This window comes from Otolemur garnettii, unplaced genomic scaffold, assembly GCF_000181295.1.
Source record: "Otolemur garnettii isolate 467f Iridium unplaced genomic scaffold, OtoGar3 scaffold00047, whole genome shotgun sequence".
Taxonomy (NCBI): Eukaryota; Metazoa; Chordata; class Mammalia; order Primates; family Galagidae; genus Otolemur; species Otolemur garnettii.
In genome coordinates, this window is record NW_003852442.1 from 1,252,519 (window position 1) to 1,269,544 (window position 17,026).

At 54.0% G+C, this 17,026-nt stretch overlaps 1 protein-coding gene across 1 annotated transcript in view; it reads left to right on the forward strand.

The window, feature by feature from the left end:
• Positions 1 to 4,386: 4,386 nt before the first annotated feature.
• The window catches only part of SLC38A8 (solute carrier family 38 member 8), a 23,771-nt gene continuing 11,131 nt past the window's right edge, over positions 4,387 to 17,026 (forward strand). The window contains exons 1-5 of the mRNA XM_023514089.1: positions 4,387 to 4,572; positions 8,026 to 8,224; positions 11,781 to 11,922; positions 12,663 to 12,764; positions 14,530 to 14,587. Coding sequence (XP_023369857.1) covers positions 4,387 to 4,572; positions 8,026 to 8,224; positions 11,781 to 11,922; positions 12,663 to 12,764; positions 14,530 to 14,587 — 687 coding nt within the window. The remainder of the gene's footprint in view (positions 4,573 to 8,025; positions 8,225 to 11,780; positions 11,923 to 12,662; positions 12,765 to 14,529; positions 14,588 to 17,026) is intronic.

Consider the following 17,026-nt stretch of genomic DNA (forward strand, 5'->3'; position numbering starts at 1 on the left):
CCTGCTGCCAACAGCCCGCCCCACTTTCCCTCCGTGACACACAGCGGGCAGCAGGATTGTGAACATGAAGGTTGTGAGAATGCTTACCTTCTGCCTTCACCCAGAGTGGACTTCTGATGGTAACCCCCTGGAGAGCCAGCACGGTAATGAGGGGGAACATAGGGACTCTGAGGGCCCCATGCCTGCCACAGCCTAAGGGGTCCCAGGGCTTCTGCTGTCAGAGTTTCCCCTCTGCGGTCAGAACTCAGGATGCCACCGACTTTGTTTCTGTGGCTACTGTCACAAATTACCACAAATCCGGTGGTGTCAAACCACATGTTTACTCTCCTGCAGTTCTGGAGGTGGGAGGTCAGAATTCAGTCTCACTGGGCTAAATCAAGGGGTCAGCAGGGTTAGTGCCTTTCCTAGTGTTAGTAGCTAGAGCACCCTTGGGCCTACGGCCCCATCCTCCGGCCTCCATCTCAAGCACACTACTCCCATCTCTACTTCCATCTTCATGGGCCTCCTCACTGACTTCTGACCCCTACTAGGTCTGGAGGTGAAAGCAAGGACACCTTTGGGGCCATCATTCAGTGACCACACTGGGTCTTGCTGTCCTTAAGGTGTCTTATGTTTGCCCTGCAAGGACCTGGGGGCAAACCTCCCTGGGGAACTCCCGCAGGCACCTCTGCCCTTAAAAGCCCCTGAGCTGCTGTCATCTGTGGACACTTGAAACTTTACCCCTTCAGCATCTTGGGCTTACAGAAGCTGGATTTTCCTAAGCAGCCTTTGTGGGCTGGGCCTAGGGCTGGAAGTTGCATAGCAAGGAGGACCCAGGGCTCAGGTAGGACGGGGTCAGATGGAAGTCCTACTTGCCCAGAACTGGGATTCCACTTTCCCTCATCTGCCCTCTAGAATTTACTGTGAGTTTGAGCATGAAGATGGGGAAGAGGAGCAAAGGGTACCTTCTTCTTGACTCAAGCAGTCGGGGAAGGAGGGGATCCTCAGGGATCTGGAGGAGGGACGGGGGTCAGCAGCTGGACAGGGCTGGTCTCTGCAGCACAAAGGGGAGAATGCCGCCACCTGCTGAGAGCACCTGGGCAGGTGCCATGCTGTGCCACTACCTGTGCCATTCCCCACTGCACCTCTGTGTGCCACCCCGCCCCACTTCCTTCTATACCGCAGCCAGCGGCAAGCCTGGTGGGGCTGGGCTGGGTGGGCAGAGCCGCTGCAGATGGGGCCCAGTGGGGCACCCAGCACGGCTGGGAAAGGTCACAGCCCTGTGATGCCAGCAGAGGGCAGATATCAAAGCCCCTCAGAATTAAGAGGCGTCTTGTTGCTTGGGATTTCACAGCCCAGTGGCCAATTCCTAAGTCATGCACATTAATGGGCAGCTAATGAGGCGCCATGACAGGGGCAGGGACATGCCCCCAGTCCCCAGAGCGGAGATTAAGGAGTACAAAGCCCCCAGCCGCCCTTATCTTCTTTTCAGGGGCTGGATGTGGGAGAAGAAGGGATGATGGGCGTTTGCAGGGCCTGGGAGAGTGGTATGACTCACGTGTGGCTCTTGCGTGCCCCCGCCCCAGCCAGGCGACTGCACAGCCCTACCTGCCTTATCCCCACAGTTTAATGACTGCCCGCAGAGAGGAGGATGTGGAGTTTAAACTGGTATAGCAAGAAAGGCCTTGCCCAGTGCAGCCCTGACCTGGGTCAGTATCCCTAGAAAGTCCCTGGACCACCATGGGCCTTCCCAGGAGCCCTGCTGGTGCCCCTGGCTGAGCTTGGCACTGGGGAGTCCCTTCGTGCCAGAACAGTCCCCACCCCTCACCATTGGTGCACAGATGCGGCACCTTCTCCAAAAGCCCCTCCAGTTTCCCCCATCCCTGCTCCTCTAGCCCTGTGGCCCAATCCTTCTCCACTGGGTCAGAGTTGCTGGTCTTGTCCTGACAATGGGACTGTCGCCTCATCCATAGCACAGGACTTCTCTTTGACCTCTGAACTCTCAGGGCCTGGCAGGCAGTAGGTGCTTAATAAATTAGTGTTTGTCAGATGGCTGACAGAAAGCACGGGCCCAGATACTAGCGGCGCCATGGGCTGAATGGTGGCCCCAGCAGATATGTCCACACCATGCCCTGGAGCACAGGTTTGGGAAAGGAGAGGTCTTTGCAGAGTTAACTACAGTAAGGATCTTGAAATGGGGTCACTTTGGATTGCCCAGGTGGGTCCTAAATCCAGTGACAAGCGTCCTCATGAAAAGAGAAGATGACAGCCCAGGGAGAAGGCCCCATGAAGGCAGAGTGAAGATCAGCACCAAGGGACACCTGGAGCCCGCAGCATCCAGAAGGGGCAGGAAGGATCCTTCCTAGAGCCTCCAGAGGGAGTGGGGCCCTATCTATACCTTGATGTCTGACTTCTGGTCCCCCAAACCATCACAGGAGACTGTTGTTCTGAGCCACCAAGTTTGTCACACTGTTATAGCAGCCACGGGAACCTAATACAGGAGGAAAAACCAAACGACTTTCCCTTTTCTCTCTTTTCTGGAGTCTGTGTTCATGCAGACCTTCCTTAATTCCTGGCTCGGGAGCTGTCAGCGTGGGGGCAGGGCAGGGAGGCAGTGTGATGTCACTGCTTCTGAGATGAGACTGACTTGGGGGTGAATCCTAGTTTTCACTTGCTGGCTATGACATTTTGAGCCCTGTATTTGACCCTCCTGGGCTCAGGTCCTGTTCTGTGTGGTGGGGATGGTTGGGGATGATGGGTACTCGCCCTTGGGAATCAGCATGACCACTTACGCTGAGGCCTCACTCTCAGTGTTACATTTACATGGTGGCCATGTAGATGCCGTCCAGGACATGGCTGCCCTTCCCCTTACCCATGCTGAGAAGCTGGTTGCTCAGCATAGGAGGGCAATTACTGGGCCCCTGTTGTGCGCAGCTGCTAATGCATTAGGGATGTAACACAAGTCAGGGTGTTGGATGGTCAGAAGCCACATGGAGGAAAATTATCCTTTTGGGGCTGACCTGGTGTCTGCACATAGGGACTGATGGGGTAAGGTGGGCTTCTGCTGCCAGTAAAGATGTTTAACTCAAAGCAGGCAGTTGGGCGATGTCTGTGGCCCAAAGAGTAGGGCGCCGGTCCCATATACCGAAGGTGGTGGGTTCAAACCTGGCCCGGCCAAAAACTGCAACAACAACAAAAAGCAGGCAGTTCTCAAAGAGGGGTTTCCCAGACCAGCATCACCACCTGCAGGATCCCAGGCCCATCCCAGGGCCACTGAAGCTCTGTAGACGGGGCCCAAAGCTCAGTCAGAAAAAGCCCTCCAGGGGATTCTGCTGGCAACTGAAGTTTAAGAGCAGAGGGGAGAGGGCAGCTGCTATTCCAGGTTGACCTTCACCTGCACTTCTGGAATGAGGCCATCCCCGATGTTCTGCATCCTAGCTGACCACATTGACTGTTCACAGAGAGGCTGCCTCTTCTCAGAGTATGGTCCTGGGACCAGCAGCTGCCCCAAAGCTGCTTAGAAATACAGAATCTCGGAATCACGGGCTCCACCCAGGTGAAAGCAATCAGAACACTCATTTCAACAAGTCCCAGGTGAATGTGTACACAGGCTGAGTTTGGGGAACGGGTGGGAGTGGAGGGAGGAGGAGGTGAGAGGAGACTCACGGCCCCCTCTCTGCAGATGAGGACACTGGACACACTTTACACACCCTCTCTGGGGCCGGGGGCCTGGGTGAGATCAGGTGCATCCTGCACCTTCATTACTTCCAGCTGAATCCCCTCTGAGGGCCCCTGAGAGAGCCCCACCCCCAGGGAGGGGCCGTAGCACGTGGTGGGGGAGGGTGAGAGTCTTTTAAGAAGCTCTTGTTCAGGTCAAAAGTCGCAAAAGCAGCATCATGTGCTTGGGACAGATCGCTCTGATCATTATGGGTGGTCCCTTAGGTTTGGGGACCGGCCCCTGATCCATGCTTTCCAGGGCTTTCTTTGTTATTCACCCATCCCTGGGTGAGCTCAAATCATTCCTCTTCCACCCCTCCTGGGCCCAGGAAATGCAGCTGAACCTCTTGGGGTGAGCCTTTCCCGATTTGGTGGTAAGGGCTGGGGTTGGGGTGCAATGGGGGTGGGTAGGGGTGAGGGAGATGGGACAGATGAGGAGGGAGGAGGGTCATCTTGGGGCCTAAAGGGATAGAAAGTGGGGCGTAGGGAGGGAGCAGAGTCAGGGAGCAAAGGAACACATCATAATTTGGAAAGGCAGAGCGGAGGCCAAGAGGGAGTTGAGAGGAGGGCCTAGGGCGACTGGGAAGGACGCTTCTCTCAGAGCCATCTGAGCAGATGTCAGGAGCGACACCTTGAACTTGGGAGGCAGTGTGAAGACCACCCTTCCTCTCGTCCCCACCGCCGCCAGCTATGGAGAGACAGCCCCAAAGCAGAGGCCTTCTTGAAAAGCCCCTCCCAGCTGCAGCTGCCCCCACTCTGTCCTCCATGGGGGCTGTCTTCATCCTCCTGAAATCCGCACTGGGAGCCGGCCTGCTCAACTTCACCTGGGCCTTCCACAAAGCTGGTGGCGTCGTCCCTGCCTTCCTGGTGGAGGTGGTAAGTTCCTGGGAAGCATTTGCAGGGGTTGGGGGAGGAGGAGGCTGCAGGGGCAGGTGCAAGATCACTTCGGTTTTTCTGGGTGGGACCTCTGAGCGTGGCTTCTGCAGGGTTGCTGGTGTGTTCTATCTGACTCAGCTGTGAGGGATTTTGTTCTCTATCTGGCTCAGCTGCGAGGGAGGTAGCCCCACTATCGCCCTGGCTGGGGACTATTCTCTACCATCACTAGAGAGGTCTGACCTGCAGCTGGGCAGAGGCCTTGCCGCTCTCTGACCTGTGAATCTGGCGCCTGGACTGGGAAGTTGCCTCTGGGCACCACTGGTCTCAGCTCAGTAACTGAGGCTGAAATCCTGGGTGTAGACTGAGCCCAAACCTGGTGTCACCCCCACATTCCTATCCATTGCTGGGCGGGCCATGTGTGGTGGCAGAGTCTCTGGGCTGAGAGGAGCCACTGCATTTCACATAAGCTCTTTGTGGGTTTTATGACAGCCAAAAGATAATGGCCAAGTTCCACTGTTTGTGGGCCATGGGGCCCTCCGTGTCTCTCTGGAGACTGTCAGCTCCCTTCAGTGTAGTGCCCGGTGTTGGCCCAGCCCAGCTCTGAGCAGCATGGGGTGGACATGGCAGTGTGGTCCCCATGCTCATGCTGCTTTGCTCTCATGGTCCATCAGGCAGGACACACGTAGCCGTAGCCGGTGAAGCTCCAGATGGCACATAGGGGGCTGTCAGGTGACGGGCCTGCTATGACACAGCACAGCCAACAAAGGCCTCTGCAAGGAGGTGACATTTGAGCTCAGTCCCAGAGGAAATGGCACAAGCTGCTGGCAGTACTTTTGAGGGGTGTCACACCTGCGTTTGGATGAGTGCAGCAGTAAGGCTGCTGCTGAGTGAACAGTGAGGAAGCCTGGGCTCAGGCCACAGAGGCTCATGATGGAGCAGGGGCTGGGTTCAGGTGGTCAGGCCAAGGGCTGCAGGAGGGGCGGTGGGGACAGCAGCCTCTCTGGCTTCTCACTGCAGCACAGATGCTGACCCAGCAGGGCTGGGAGGGCTAGGAGCTGCATATCTGACTTGATCCTGGGTGACACAGCTCTTTGCACAGGTTGGTCTGAAGACCCCTGCCTTGGGCACATTTAGAGAGAGGAGCCTCAAACATGGATAAATGGAACATGCCCATAAAGGAAAAGGTCCAGGCTGCCTGTGGACACCCCCCACACCACCCCAAGTTCTGCGAGGGAGATGGAGTGGGGTGGGGAGGGGGTGACTGCAGTAGGAACAACGGAAACAATGGAAGATTCTGGAGCCCCCCCCCCCCAGCCAGCGAGGCGTCTAGAAGGGCGTGTTTAAATGCCATGCCCATGAGGTCAACAGGTGGAGGTTAGAGGTCAACGAACCCTTCAGGGTTGCAGCTTTAATGACATTTGATGAAAGCAACCCAAACCCCCTTGAGAGCTGCAGAGGCCAGAGCTGGCACAAAGGGCTGGGGTGCCTTGCTGTCCTGCTGCTCAGAGGCTCTGGGGGTCCCTCTTGAGGTCACCCCACCCTAGGGATGATTCATAGACTGAGGCTCCCCTCCCCTCAGCCACAGCTGCTGACCGAGGGCCTGCATGTGCCAGACACATCTGGGGCAAAATGATAGGAAAAGTCACTGTCCTGTTTTCATGGAGCTTGGATTCTAGTGGGTGACAGTTGTTGGAGACCGACCCCTATAATGTCACAGGGGGCAGGTATCATTTCCTGTGCCAGATTTCCACAAAATGAGGGGCTTAAAACAGCAAATACGTTCTCTGAGGGCTGAAATCCAGGTGTGGGCAGGGCCTCCCTCTCGCAGGCTTTTGCTCCCGGGCTCCTTCCCCATCACTCTAATCTCTGCTTCCTCTTCTGTCTCTCTAAGGACACTTGTCTTTGGGGTTAGGGCCCATCTGGATGACCCAAGATGACAGCATTTCAAGGTCCACAATCACATGGGCAAAGACCCTTTTTATTTAATTATGCTTTTATTATTGACATCTGCAAAAACTGTTGCCAGTAAGTAGCATTCATAGGTGCTGGGGGTTAGGATGTGAGACAAACACTTCGTGATCCATTCATACAAAGGGCTCTCAGGCAAAACCAGGAATACACTGACACAATCAAAGTGACTCCCACAAACACGCCAAGTGGGAAAAGCCAGAAGTGAAGGTGGAAAAATTCCAGATCAGTGGTTTCACCTGGGGAAGGGACCCATGGACCATCCTGCCATGGAAACCCTATCTGGGTTGGGGTTACACTCATGCTTTGTTATACCTTGTCCAGTGACACATTTGAGATTTTGTGCATTGCGTTTCATGTAAATTTTTTTTACCCGTGAGAGAAAAGGGCTGTACACAAACATCTGGTGCTGATGACTGGCAGCCGCTAAAGTATTTGGGCAGGGGGTGGGGAATACTGGTATCTTCGACTTGCTTCAAGGTACAAGAAGAAAGATGGATTGATGGCCACATAGGGGCGTAGGTGGATGGCTCGAGATATTTTCTAGGGGGTGGATATCTGCAGTGGGTGTTGGCTGTAAGATTCTTTCAACTCTCTGGTAGGCTTAAATTTTTTCATTATAAAGGTTGGAAAAATATTTAAGCTGCAGCAGAGGGAGCACCAGTTCTTTTTCTTTTTTGAGACGGTCTCTGTTGCCCTAGGTAGAGTGCTATGGCATCATAGCTCACAGCAACCTCAAACTCCTGGGTTCAAGCTGTCCTCCTGCCTCAGCCTCCCAAGTAGCTAGGACTATAGGTGCTCACCACAACACCTAGCTAGTTTTTCTATTTTTAGTAGAGAATGGTGGTCTCGGTCTTGCTCGGTCTGGTCCAGAACTCCTGAGCTTAGACAATCAAACCGCCTCAGGCTCTCAGAGTGTTGGGATTACAGGCATGAGCCACTGCACCCAACTGAACACCGTTTCCTGAGCACTCTCCATGTGCCAGGCACTGAGCCAAGTGCATCTCACACTTTCCTCAGTTCCAGCACAGCCCAAAATGCCTGCAAAGTGTGTGGGAACATCCCCATTTCACAAATGGGAAAGCAGAGGTTGCCGGCTTGCCTGGTGCCACATAGCAGGTGAGCCACAGAGTCAGAATCTGCCTGTTCCACAAGGGTCCTAACTGCCACACCTTCCTGCCTCTCCACATGCAATCCCGAAGGTTTTAGGAGAGTGGTTTAAACTCTGAGTTTTTGGCATCTCATTGTCCTGCTGGGGCAAGATGGTACTGGAATTCCAGACTCCCAGCCTTAGAAAGGGCGTCAGAATCCTGCTCTGCAACTCTGATGGCAGGATAGGGGAGGGGCTGGTGGCATGGCCATTGGAGGACCCCAGGCTGTGGGCAGCACTGGCCTTCATGGACAGAGGCCACATGGAGGAGGTGCTTGGAGGGGGCCCTGGGGTGTGGGCTGTGGTTGTGCTTCAGCTCAGGGTCTTGTCCACAGGTCTCCCTGGTCTTCCTGGTCAGTGGCCTGGTCATCCTGGGCTACGCTGCCTCCATCAGCGGTCAGGCCACCTACCAGAGTGTGGTCAGGGGGCTGTGCGGCCCTGCCCTGGGGAAGCTGTGTGAGGCCTGCTTCCTCACCAACTTGTTCATGATCTCTGTGGCTTTCCTCAGGGTGATTGGGGACCAGCTGGAGAAGTGTAAGTACCTTTGTGGGGGATGGGGTGACCCAGGGTGTGGCGCTCTTGGCGACCCATGGGTTGAGCAGAATGTGAGGCATTGGCCTGAGCCCTGAGGGGACCGCAGAGGCTGAGACCTCATCTGCGCTCCTAACTTGGTGGGGGAGGGAGGCTCAGAATTGACAGTCACAGCAGCATGATGAGGTTTAAGAAAAGAGAGCGATATGGTTACCCTGGGATGTCCAGTGGAGACAGCCCTTTTCACAGATAAGGGCAAAAGCCAACAGCAGGCAGCCCCTCTGGAGAGATGAGCAGGAACACCTTGACTTTGGGATGGCTGAGACTCCCACCCAGACATGACCATGTCCTCTAGTCCCCACTAAGATTTGCCCTGTGGTCACCACTTTAGTGGCATCTTACTCATTCTGATGTGCTCTATTTCCATTTTTATTCCATTTAAAATATTTGCTTATTTTTGCTTGGTTTCTTCTTTTGACTCGTGGGATTTTTTTTTTTTTTTGACAGTCTCACTTGTCACCTTCAGTAGAGTGCCATGGCATCATAGCTCACAGCAACCTCCAACTCTTGGGCTCAAGTGATTCTCTTGCCTCAGCTAAGTGCCTGCCACACATCTGGCTATTTTTAGGGATGGGGGGGGTCTCACCCTGGCTTAAGCTGGTCTCGAACCTGTGAGCTCAGGCAATCCACCCACTTCAGCCACCCAGAGTGCTAGGATTACAGGCGTGAGCCACTGCACCCGGCCTCAACTCCTGCAATGTGTGGAATCGTGTTGTATAATTTCCAATTATTTGGGAGTTTTCTAGATTCCTACTTGGTTTCTACCTGAATTGTATTGTGGTCCAAGAACATAGTTTGTGTAACTTCAGTCTTTTGGAATCTGTTGAGATTTGCTCTGTGGTCCAGGACCTGGGTAATCTTGGAGAGCGTCCCATGTGTTCTTAAAGGATGTCCCTCCACAGTTGCTGGGGACAATGTGCAGAAAATGTCCCTTAGGTTGAGATGTCTTAACTGCTATGTTCAGATCTTCTGCAGCAACCTTACTGCCTTATTTTTTGTCTAGTGGTTAGTCTACCCAGTTCTAAGAGAACAGTGCTGAAAATGTCAGCTGTGATTCTGGGCTTGCCTATTTCTGCCTATAATTCTGATATTTGCTTCATGGTTTTAGAAGCTCCATGATTGGGTGTGTCATTTCATCATTCTGAAATTTTCCTCTTCATCTCTGGTATTAAATCTGTCTTCTCTGCCATTAATATAAAAATAAAGTTTTTGTGTAGTTATCTGCTCGTTCTTTTACTTTGACCCTAACTGTGGCTTAGGATTTTGAGATGTATTTCTTGTAGACAGCATACGGTGGGGTCCTGCTTTATTATCCATCTTGACAATCTTAGACTTCTAACTGGAATGTTTAGACTTTTAATTGGAAATTAATTATTGATAGGGGTGAATTTAGGTCTGCCATTTTGCTATTTGTTCTGCCTCCTGGCCTATGAGTGAAAAGTCCCTCGCTATGGGATGTTGAGATTAAAAGCTATCATGTTTTTAACTGGGCATTGTGGCAGGTGCCTGTGGGATCATAGCTCACAGCAACCTCAAACTCCTGGGTTCAAGCTACTTGGGAGGCTGAGGCAAGAGAATCACTTGAGCCCAAGAGTTTGAGGTTGCTGTGAGCTGTGACACCATGGCACTCTACCGAGGGCGACGTAACAAAACTCTGTCTCAAAAAAAAAAAAACAAAGAAAGAAGGTACCATGCCTTGGGTAACACTGTCATAAAGTGCCAAGATTGGTGTACCTGAACCTTCTGGTGGGTAAATGGACACAAAAACTTCCTGCCTGCCAGTGGCAAGTTCATCCCAAGTTTTGGCTCCAGTAAACTTGTGTTGCTGTGTTGAGATGGATTCTGAAGTTCAGGAGTAGAGTACTCTGACTAATCAGGATACAAGCCACCCCAGCTCGGAGCAGATTCACTGGGGTGGAGAGAGCACTGTGTGTGTGTTTCTGATTAGCAGTTTGGAGATGTATCCATCTGTAGGGAAGCCCAAGTTTCTGGGAGAGTGGTGCTAAATCGTGGTTAGGGTGTCTGGGGAGTTCAATGCATGAGTTGGGTACAAATGCCCACATGCCATTGGTACTGAGGACCTCAGGGAATGTCCTAGGAACTCCAGGTTTGGCAGGAACTGGTGTAGTGCTGATGTCAGAGCTGGGATTTCCTGGTGGCAGGTGACCCAGGAGGGTGAGAAGAGCTTATGTTCAGACCCACACCAGGTGTGGATTCTGTGGGTGCCAGCATTCTCTTGGCATCTTTGGTCTAGAATCTGCTCTGCCCTCACTCACAGATGCCTCTGTATGCGGCCTGGCAGTGGAACTATCCTCTTGTGTCATTTCAGTAGGAATGAGCTATTCTCATGAGACATTATTTCTTTGCATGGCTAGCTTTTTGAGTATTTGATGAGAACAAAAAAGAGTTTACGTGGCAATGACACAAACACCCCCAGTGGGCTGTGAACCATCTCTCACCTCTCAGCCTCTCTCCACAGGATGGCAGGGGCCACCTGCCTACGTGGCTCCCCTTGGCTGCAGCCTCAAGCCCCATCTGCCTTTGTTCTCCCCTCCCCCAGCTGTCTTGCCTCTCAGATCAGCTCCAAACTATCCATCTTATTGTGGCAGAATAGAAATGATCCCAGATTCTTCAGTGCTCCTTCCACCCAGAGGCTGGCGGGATCTATGCCCCCTGCCTTTGTATAATTTTATATTTATTTATTTATTTTTGCACTTTTGGCTGGGGCCAGGTTTGAACCCGCCACCCCCAGTATGTGGGACTATTGCCCTACTCCTTGAGCCACAGGTGCTGCCCCTGCCCCCTGCCTTTGAATCCAGTGGAGCCTGGAATGGCTTTGCCCAGCAGCATGCAGGGTGGGAGGCCACATCATTCCCAGCCCTGGCCTTTGAGAGGGATGGGCAGCTTCTGCCTTGGTCTCTGGGATGCTCCAGCTGCCAAGGAGGAAGTTGAAGCAGCCTGCTGGGGGGCAATGTGGAGAGACACCCCCATCCCAGACGGCAGGGAGGCCCATGTGTCCCCACCAGGTACCAGGAGTGGAGTAGAGTCATCGAGGGCCCCCAAGCCAGCCCCACCACTAGCAGGTAACCCCAGCTCATCCCATGGGTGAGCTTGGGGGAGTTCAGTGAGCAGTGACGGCAGAGCCCTGGGGTGCAGAGGCAGAGCGGCTTGCTCTCCCCAGCATCGCACAGCCAGAAAGCTCCAGGCCCCGGATTGGCCCCAGACACACCTCGAGTTCCTGATCCAGATGAAAAAGGTCTTTTCCCAGAATGCCTCCAGAGCACATGGTTTATCCGTCTGTTTGTGGCCCTTAAGAAAGAGCTTGGGAACCTTTGCATGGCGGGCTCCTTTCTTCCTGGGGCCACGGGGACCTTCCCCATCTCACTTGTCATGTTGTCCCTGGGCTGAGGGGGCTGAGTTTTGACAACATCCAGCCCCACCTGGGGGTCGGGAGCCCTGACCTGTGCCCTGAGGCTCAGCCCCTCCATGTCCCCACCAGTGTGTGACTCTCTCCTGCCCGGCGCCCCGCCAGCCCCGCGGCCCTGGTTTGCCGACCAGCGTTTCACTCTGACCCTGCTCTGTGCTCTGCTCATTCTACCCCTGTCGGCCCCACGGGAGATCGCCTTCCAGAAACACACAAGGTACAGCCGGGAATAGAGGGGCTGTGGGGTCAGCCTTCCCATTTGGGGAAGGGGAAATCCATGAAAAATTACACAGGGCGTCCATTGTCCATGATGGAAAAGACAGACCAGCAGAAAGAGAACATTCCCTGTCACAGCCCTGCGAGCTGCTCACGCCTGTTTCTCTGTTGTAAGACTTTATATTAAAATGCTGGTGTGTGCAGAGACTTGGAGACATGCACATGTGTGTTTTAAATCTTGTGATTTGAGGCTTTCTGTGCTTTTTGAAAAAATAAACGCCATCAGCAATGCCCATCCACGGCCCTCACCAGCCTCCCCTCCTGTGCAAGCAGCAGATCTCCCACCTCAAAGACAGGGCATGGGGCAGCGGACAGCAGACCCCAGCCTGCCCCTCTGCGGCCCTGAGACTCTGGTGCCCTATGCAGCTGAGCCTGGGGTTCCCTTCCCCTCTTTGGTGTGGGCAAGCCCAATGGTGTCCTGATTTTGCCAAACCCTTGTGGCTGACTGGCTTTTGTTAGTGAAAAAAAGGTTACAGCTGCCACTCCCAAAGGTGCTGGGTGCTGTTAGTAGTTGGGCATGTCTGCCCCAGGGACCTGGGAGCAGAATGAAGCTCCCGTGGGGAACTCTGCCGATACCAGCCGGCAAGGGCCGAGCTGTGGTTCAGACCCACCGTGTCTGTGTGCTGTCAGCACATGGTGCCCCTCTCCGAGACCCTCATGCTGTCCCTATCTGTGTCTTAGCATCCTGGGCACCCTGGCTGCCTGCTACCTGGCCCTAGTGGTGACCGTGCAGTACTACGTCCAGCCCCAGGGCCTCATCCATGAGCCCCACCTGTCAGTGAGGTGAGTCTGAGGGCTTTTGGTGGTTTCCCAGGCAGGGGTGGAGCCCAGCGGGGAGCAGAGGAGCCTTGGAGGAGTCCCTGTACTTTGCTGCAGAGCCCTGGCTCCCTCCCTGAAGTCTGTCCTTTCTCTGAGGCAGTGAAGCCTGGGAATGGGACTTTCCTTCTGCAGGACAGTGGGGCAGACGCTGCTGATGACCAGGTACTGGTCAAGGGACACAGAATCACTGAAGGCCATGCCAGCCCAGGGCTCCCAGGCTGTGGCAGACATGGGTCCCCACAGCAAGGAGGCCAGCATGGCCAGCAGAGACGGATTTGGGTGTGTCGTGGGGGGCTTAGAGTCATTGTGAGGACTTTGGCCTTGCTTTGGGTGGATGGGCTGGGAGAGGCTGCAGTGTTCTGAGCTCAGCAGGGAGGTGACAGGACTTGGTTCTGAAAACAATCACTCTGACTGTTTTGTGCCTGGGACAGAAGCAGGAACACCAGGTAGGGAGTCCCTGTATGGAGCCCAGGCCTTGGACCAGGTGGTTTTGAAGGAGGGATGAGGGAGGGGGCAGATTCCAGCCCAGGGGGCAGATTCTTGTGCTTGGAATCAGGCTTATTGCTGGCTGATGGGCGTGGGATCCCTGTAACCGCCCGAGGCCCCATGCTCAGGTGGACATTCCTCTGTCACTGCCTTGAAATCCTTAATCGTTGTCCAGCAAGGGGCCCAGCATGTCCATCTTGCACAGGACCCTGTGAATTCTGTGGCCTGGGCTACCAGTGAGCTGGAAGCAGAGATTGAGTCAAGGGAGCCTGGAGCTGTTGGCTTGGGCAGAATCGTCATGTCCTGGGATAGGGAGGACTGAGGGGGCAGGTGCCAGGAACCAGGTCGGGCAGGGGCAAAGCAGGGTGGAGACAGCATGGGGACACCTCGGGGAGATGTTGAGCAGCTAGTCAGATCCAGTGTCTGGGGTGCGTGACACTGGTCAGAGAAGGCGTTGAAGGCCATGAGCGCTGTGTTCAGCTCCCGGCCCAGAGTACCCCAGTGCTGGGGGGTCAGGGAGGTGAGGAGGAGATGGTAACCGCAGAGGAGTGGTAAGTTAGGAGGATGCCTGAGTGTCCAGGTATTGCTGGTGGCTCAAAACATCAGACATTTCTCTCTCAGTTCTGGAGGCTAGAAGTCTGAAATTCAGGGTCAGCAGGGCTGAAAAGGCTCCGGGGTCCTTTCTGCCTCTGCCAGCTTCTGGCAGCTGTCTGTGTGTTCCCTGGTGTGTAGATACATCTCTTACAAGGGCACCAGTCACTGGATTCCAGCCCACCCTGGTCCAGGATGACCTCATCTTAAGTAGTTATATCTGCAAAACTTGTCAAGGGAGGCTAGGGACCAGGTGGGCTCCCTAAAAGAGCTGACCTGGGTTTCTACCTGTGCACACCTCAACCATCCTTGAGCTTGTTGGGACCTGTTGGGTGGACACTGCCTGTGCCCCTACTAGCACCAAACCACCCTGAACAGGCAGCCTCGAGGGAAGCTGGGAATACCTTCTAGTGGTTACCCTGCCCACGTGGAGAATGTCACGTTACCAAATGTCACCAGAGACGTATTTGGAAAGCACAGCATTTAACAAGCATCCTTTTTCCCTTCCCCCAAACACAGTCATTAAAAATATATCTCGCAGCCTTCCTGGGATACGTGTTCCTGGTGTTATTTAAAATCCATTCCCTCCTGCTGAATGTCATTTTGTGTCTAATTCTTCTTTAATAAACACCTGCTCCTGTCTATTTTACAGTCCTTCCTCCTGGACCTCTGTCTTTAGTGTCTTCCCCACCATCTGCTTCGGATTCCAGGTAATTGTAGCATCTGCGTTGAAGAGTATGGCGTTTTCAGAGACCGTGAGTGACTCTCTGTTCCCTTGGGAGAGCTCAGCTTCCCCGACAGGGAGAAGCTTGAGGACTTGTTCTGGGATGAGATGGGCTCTCTGCCTCCCTCCCACCTGTGGCCCGAGGGCTGTCTTCTGGAGACCACAAGAGTGGGTTGGTACCCAGGCTCAGGGAAGCGGAGGCATGAATTGTCACTGAACTTAGAAATCCAGCCCCCACCAACAGCCAATTAGCACCACATTTGTTGGGGCTTGAGTAGAGTGTGGGAATCTGGGCGCTGTCCCCTCCTCTGCAGAATCCTCACAGGAATGTCACCCTGCCTGGGAACCAGGAGCTGTGCGCTGTCCCTGCAGAATGTACTGACACAGGTGGATTCTGTCCCACAGTTCTCAGGAGAGATCCTCTTTCATGAGGCTCACAGGCTTAGAGGAGCTGAGTGATGGGGGAAGGGGGCTGAATTTTTAATAGCGTGTCATGTGAGTGAGGATGGGGTTCTTTATGTGGAATCTCAGCAGAGGATTCCAAGTGGAATCTTGAAGGACATGTGGGAGGCAGCAAGGGGCCAGGTGCTGCTCCAAGTGGACAGTACAGCACAGGTGAGCCACCTGAGGGAAGAAGGTCCCGGGGCGTCTGTGAACCCACACAGGGCTCGGTGTGGCAGGTGCCACACAGCAGGGAGGGGAGGTGGCGAGCCTGACTTCAGCCCCCTGCCTCTTGGTAGTCTTGGGTCCCCCCTCATAGCAGGTGTCAGTGGACAGTGTTCCTTCCTTGCTTAGTTTAGGGAATATTTGCCTCTATCTCCTAAAAAACCATCGCCTACCCACCAGCACCAACACAACTGTCACAAAGTAAAATCACGTCCCCCGGAGACTTTGCTCCAGGGTTTATAGCAGTTTCCCTGTGGCCGGGATTGTTTTCTTCCCTTGCCCACCAACCAGCTCCTGCTCCTGTCCTTCATCTGCTGTTTTCTCTGAAACCCTTTTGAGAGGGAAAAAAAAATCCTGAACCGTTTCCATTTCTCTTCCTCATAAATGACTTGGTGTTCCACCTCTGGGGCTTAGCAAGGATTTCTCACATTGCTACTTGCACGCCCAATATTTTGAAAGATCTAAGGAGCTGATTTTGCTGTCAACTGTTTGTCTGGATTTAGTTTAACAATCCCTCTCTCTGCCCAAGCACCATATGGTGCGGCAGACTCACCAGGGCCGCTCTCCAGATGCCCAGGGGGCCGGGGGTGCCCCTCACCTTCGCCTCGCTGCCTCATCCGACTCTCCTAGCAACCAGCTATGGTTTCCAGGGACACGGGATGCCAAGGCCGAGATGAGCTGGGAAGGGCAGGGATTCACGGGTGTGGGCGGGGGCTCAGGCCAGAGGTGGTGTGACTGGCGGGGGCTGCAGCAGAGCCGTCACCTGGAACTCTGACATGACTCAGACACACTACCCGCCCCCAAACCCAAACACGTTTGGGGACAGGGTATCCCCCCACCCCAGCCCCAACACTGTGCAGAGTTGCTGGGAGGGTCCTTGGAGAAGCAGAGAAGGGTGGGGTTCAATCCTACCCAGTGTGGCCTCATGGGGACTTCTGGTCATGGGTTTTTTTTTTTTAAATTGAGATAGGATTCCGATCCCGTATGATTCACCCGTCCACAGTGTACAGGGCAGTGGTTTATAGTATATTTAGGGTTGTGCAACTATCACCACCAGCAATTTCAGAGTCTTTCCATCAAGCACCCTTCCTGTTAGCGGTCCCTTCCCATTGTCCACTCCCCAGCCCAGCAGCCGCTAAGCAGCTCCCTGTCTCTGTGGACCCGCAATGGGCATTGCATGTAAGTGGAATCCTGTAACATGTGGTGTGTTTGGGAGGTTTGTCCGTGTCGCTGCCTGTCTCAGCCCTTCATTCCCTCATATGGCAGCATAATATTCCACTGAATGTCCATGCCACGTTCTCTGTATCCATTTGTCCTTCCAGGGACATTTGAATTGTTCCCACTTTGGGAACTAGAAAGCATGAACACCTCCCAGATGCTGTCCCAGTGGGGCCAGGAGTGAGCATGTGAGTGTGTTGGTGGGAGCCATGTCCCAGAGAAAGAGCCCAGAATCCAGGGTGTATCCGGACGTATCAGTGCCTCTCACCCCTGGCTCCTGTCCCCCTTGGCTGCTTATCAAACACCAGTTCTCAGGACCAGAGTGGTAAAATCCATGTCGCAGGTGTGCTCTTGGGAGTAGTTGTGTGTGTTTTACATTTACAAGTCTTATCCTACTATGGCCGTTCCATGTACAGTGCACAGATTGTGAGTCTGTGTTCCCGTGGACTGTGGTCAGCCCCCACTGTGGCCTGTTCATGTACAGCACACAGATTGTGAGTCTGTGTGTTCCCGTGGACTGTGGTCAGCCCCCACTGTGGCC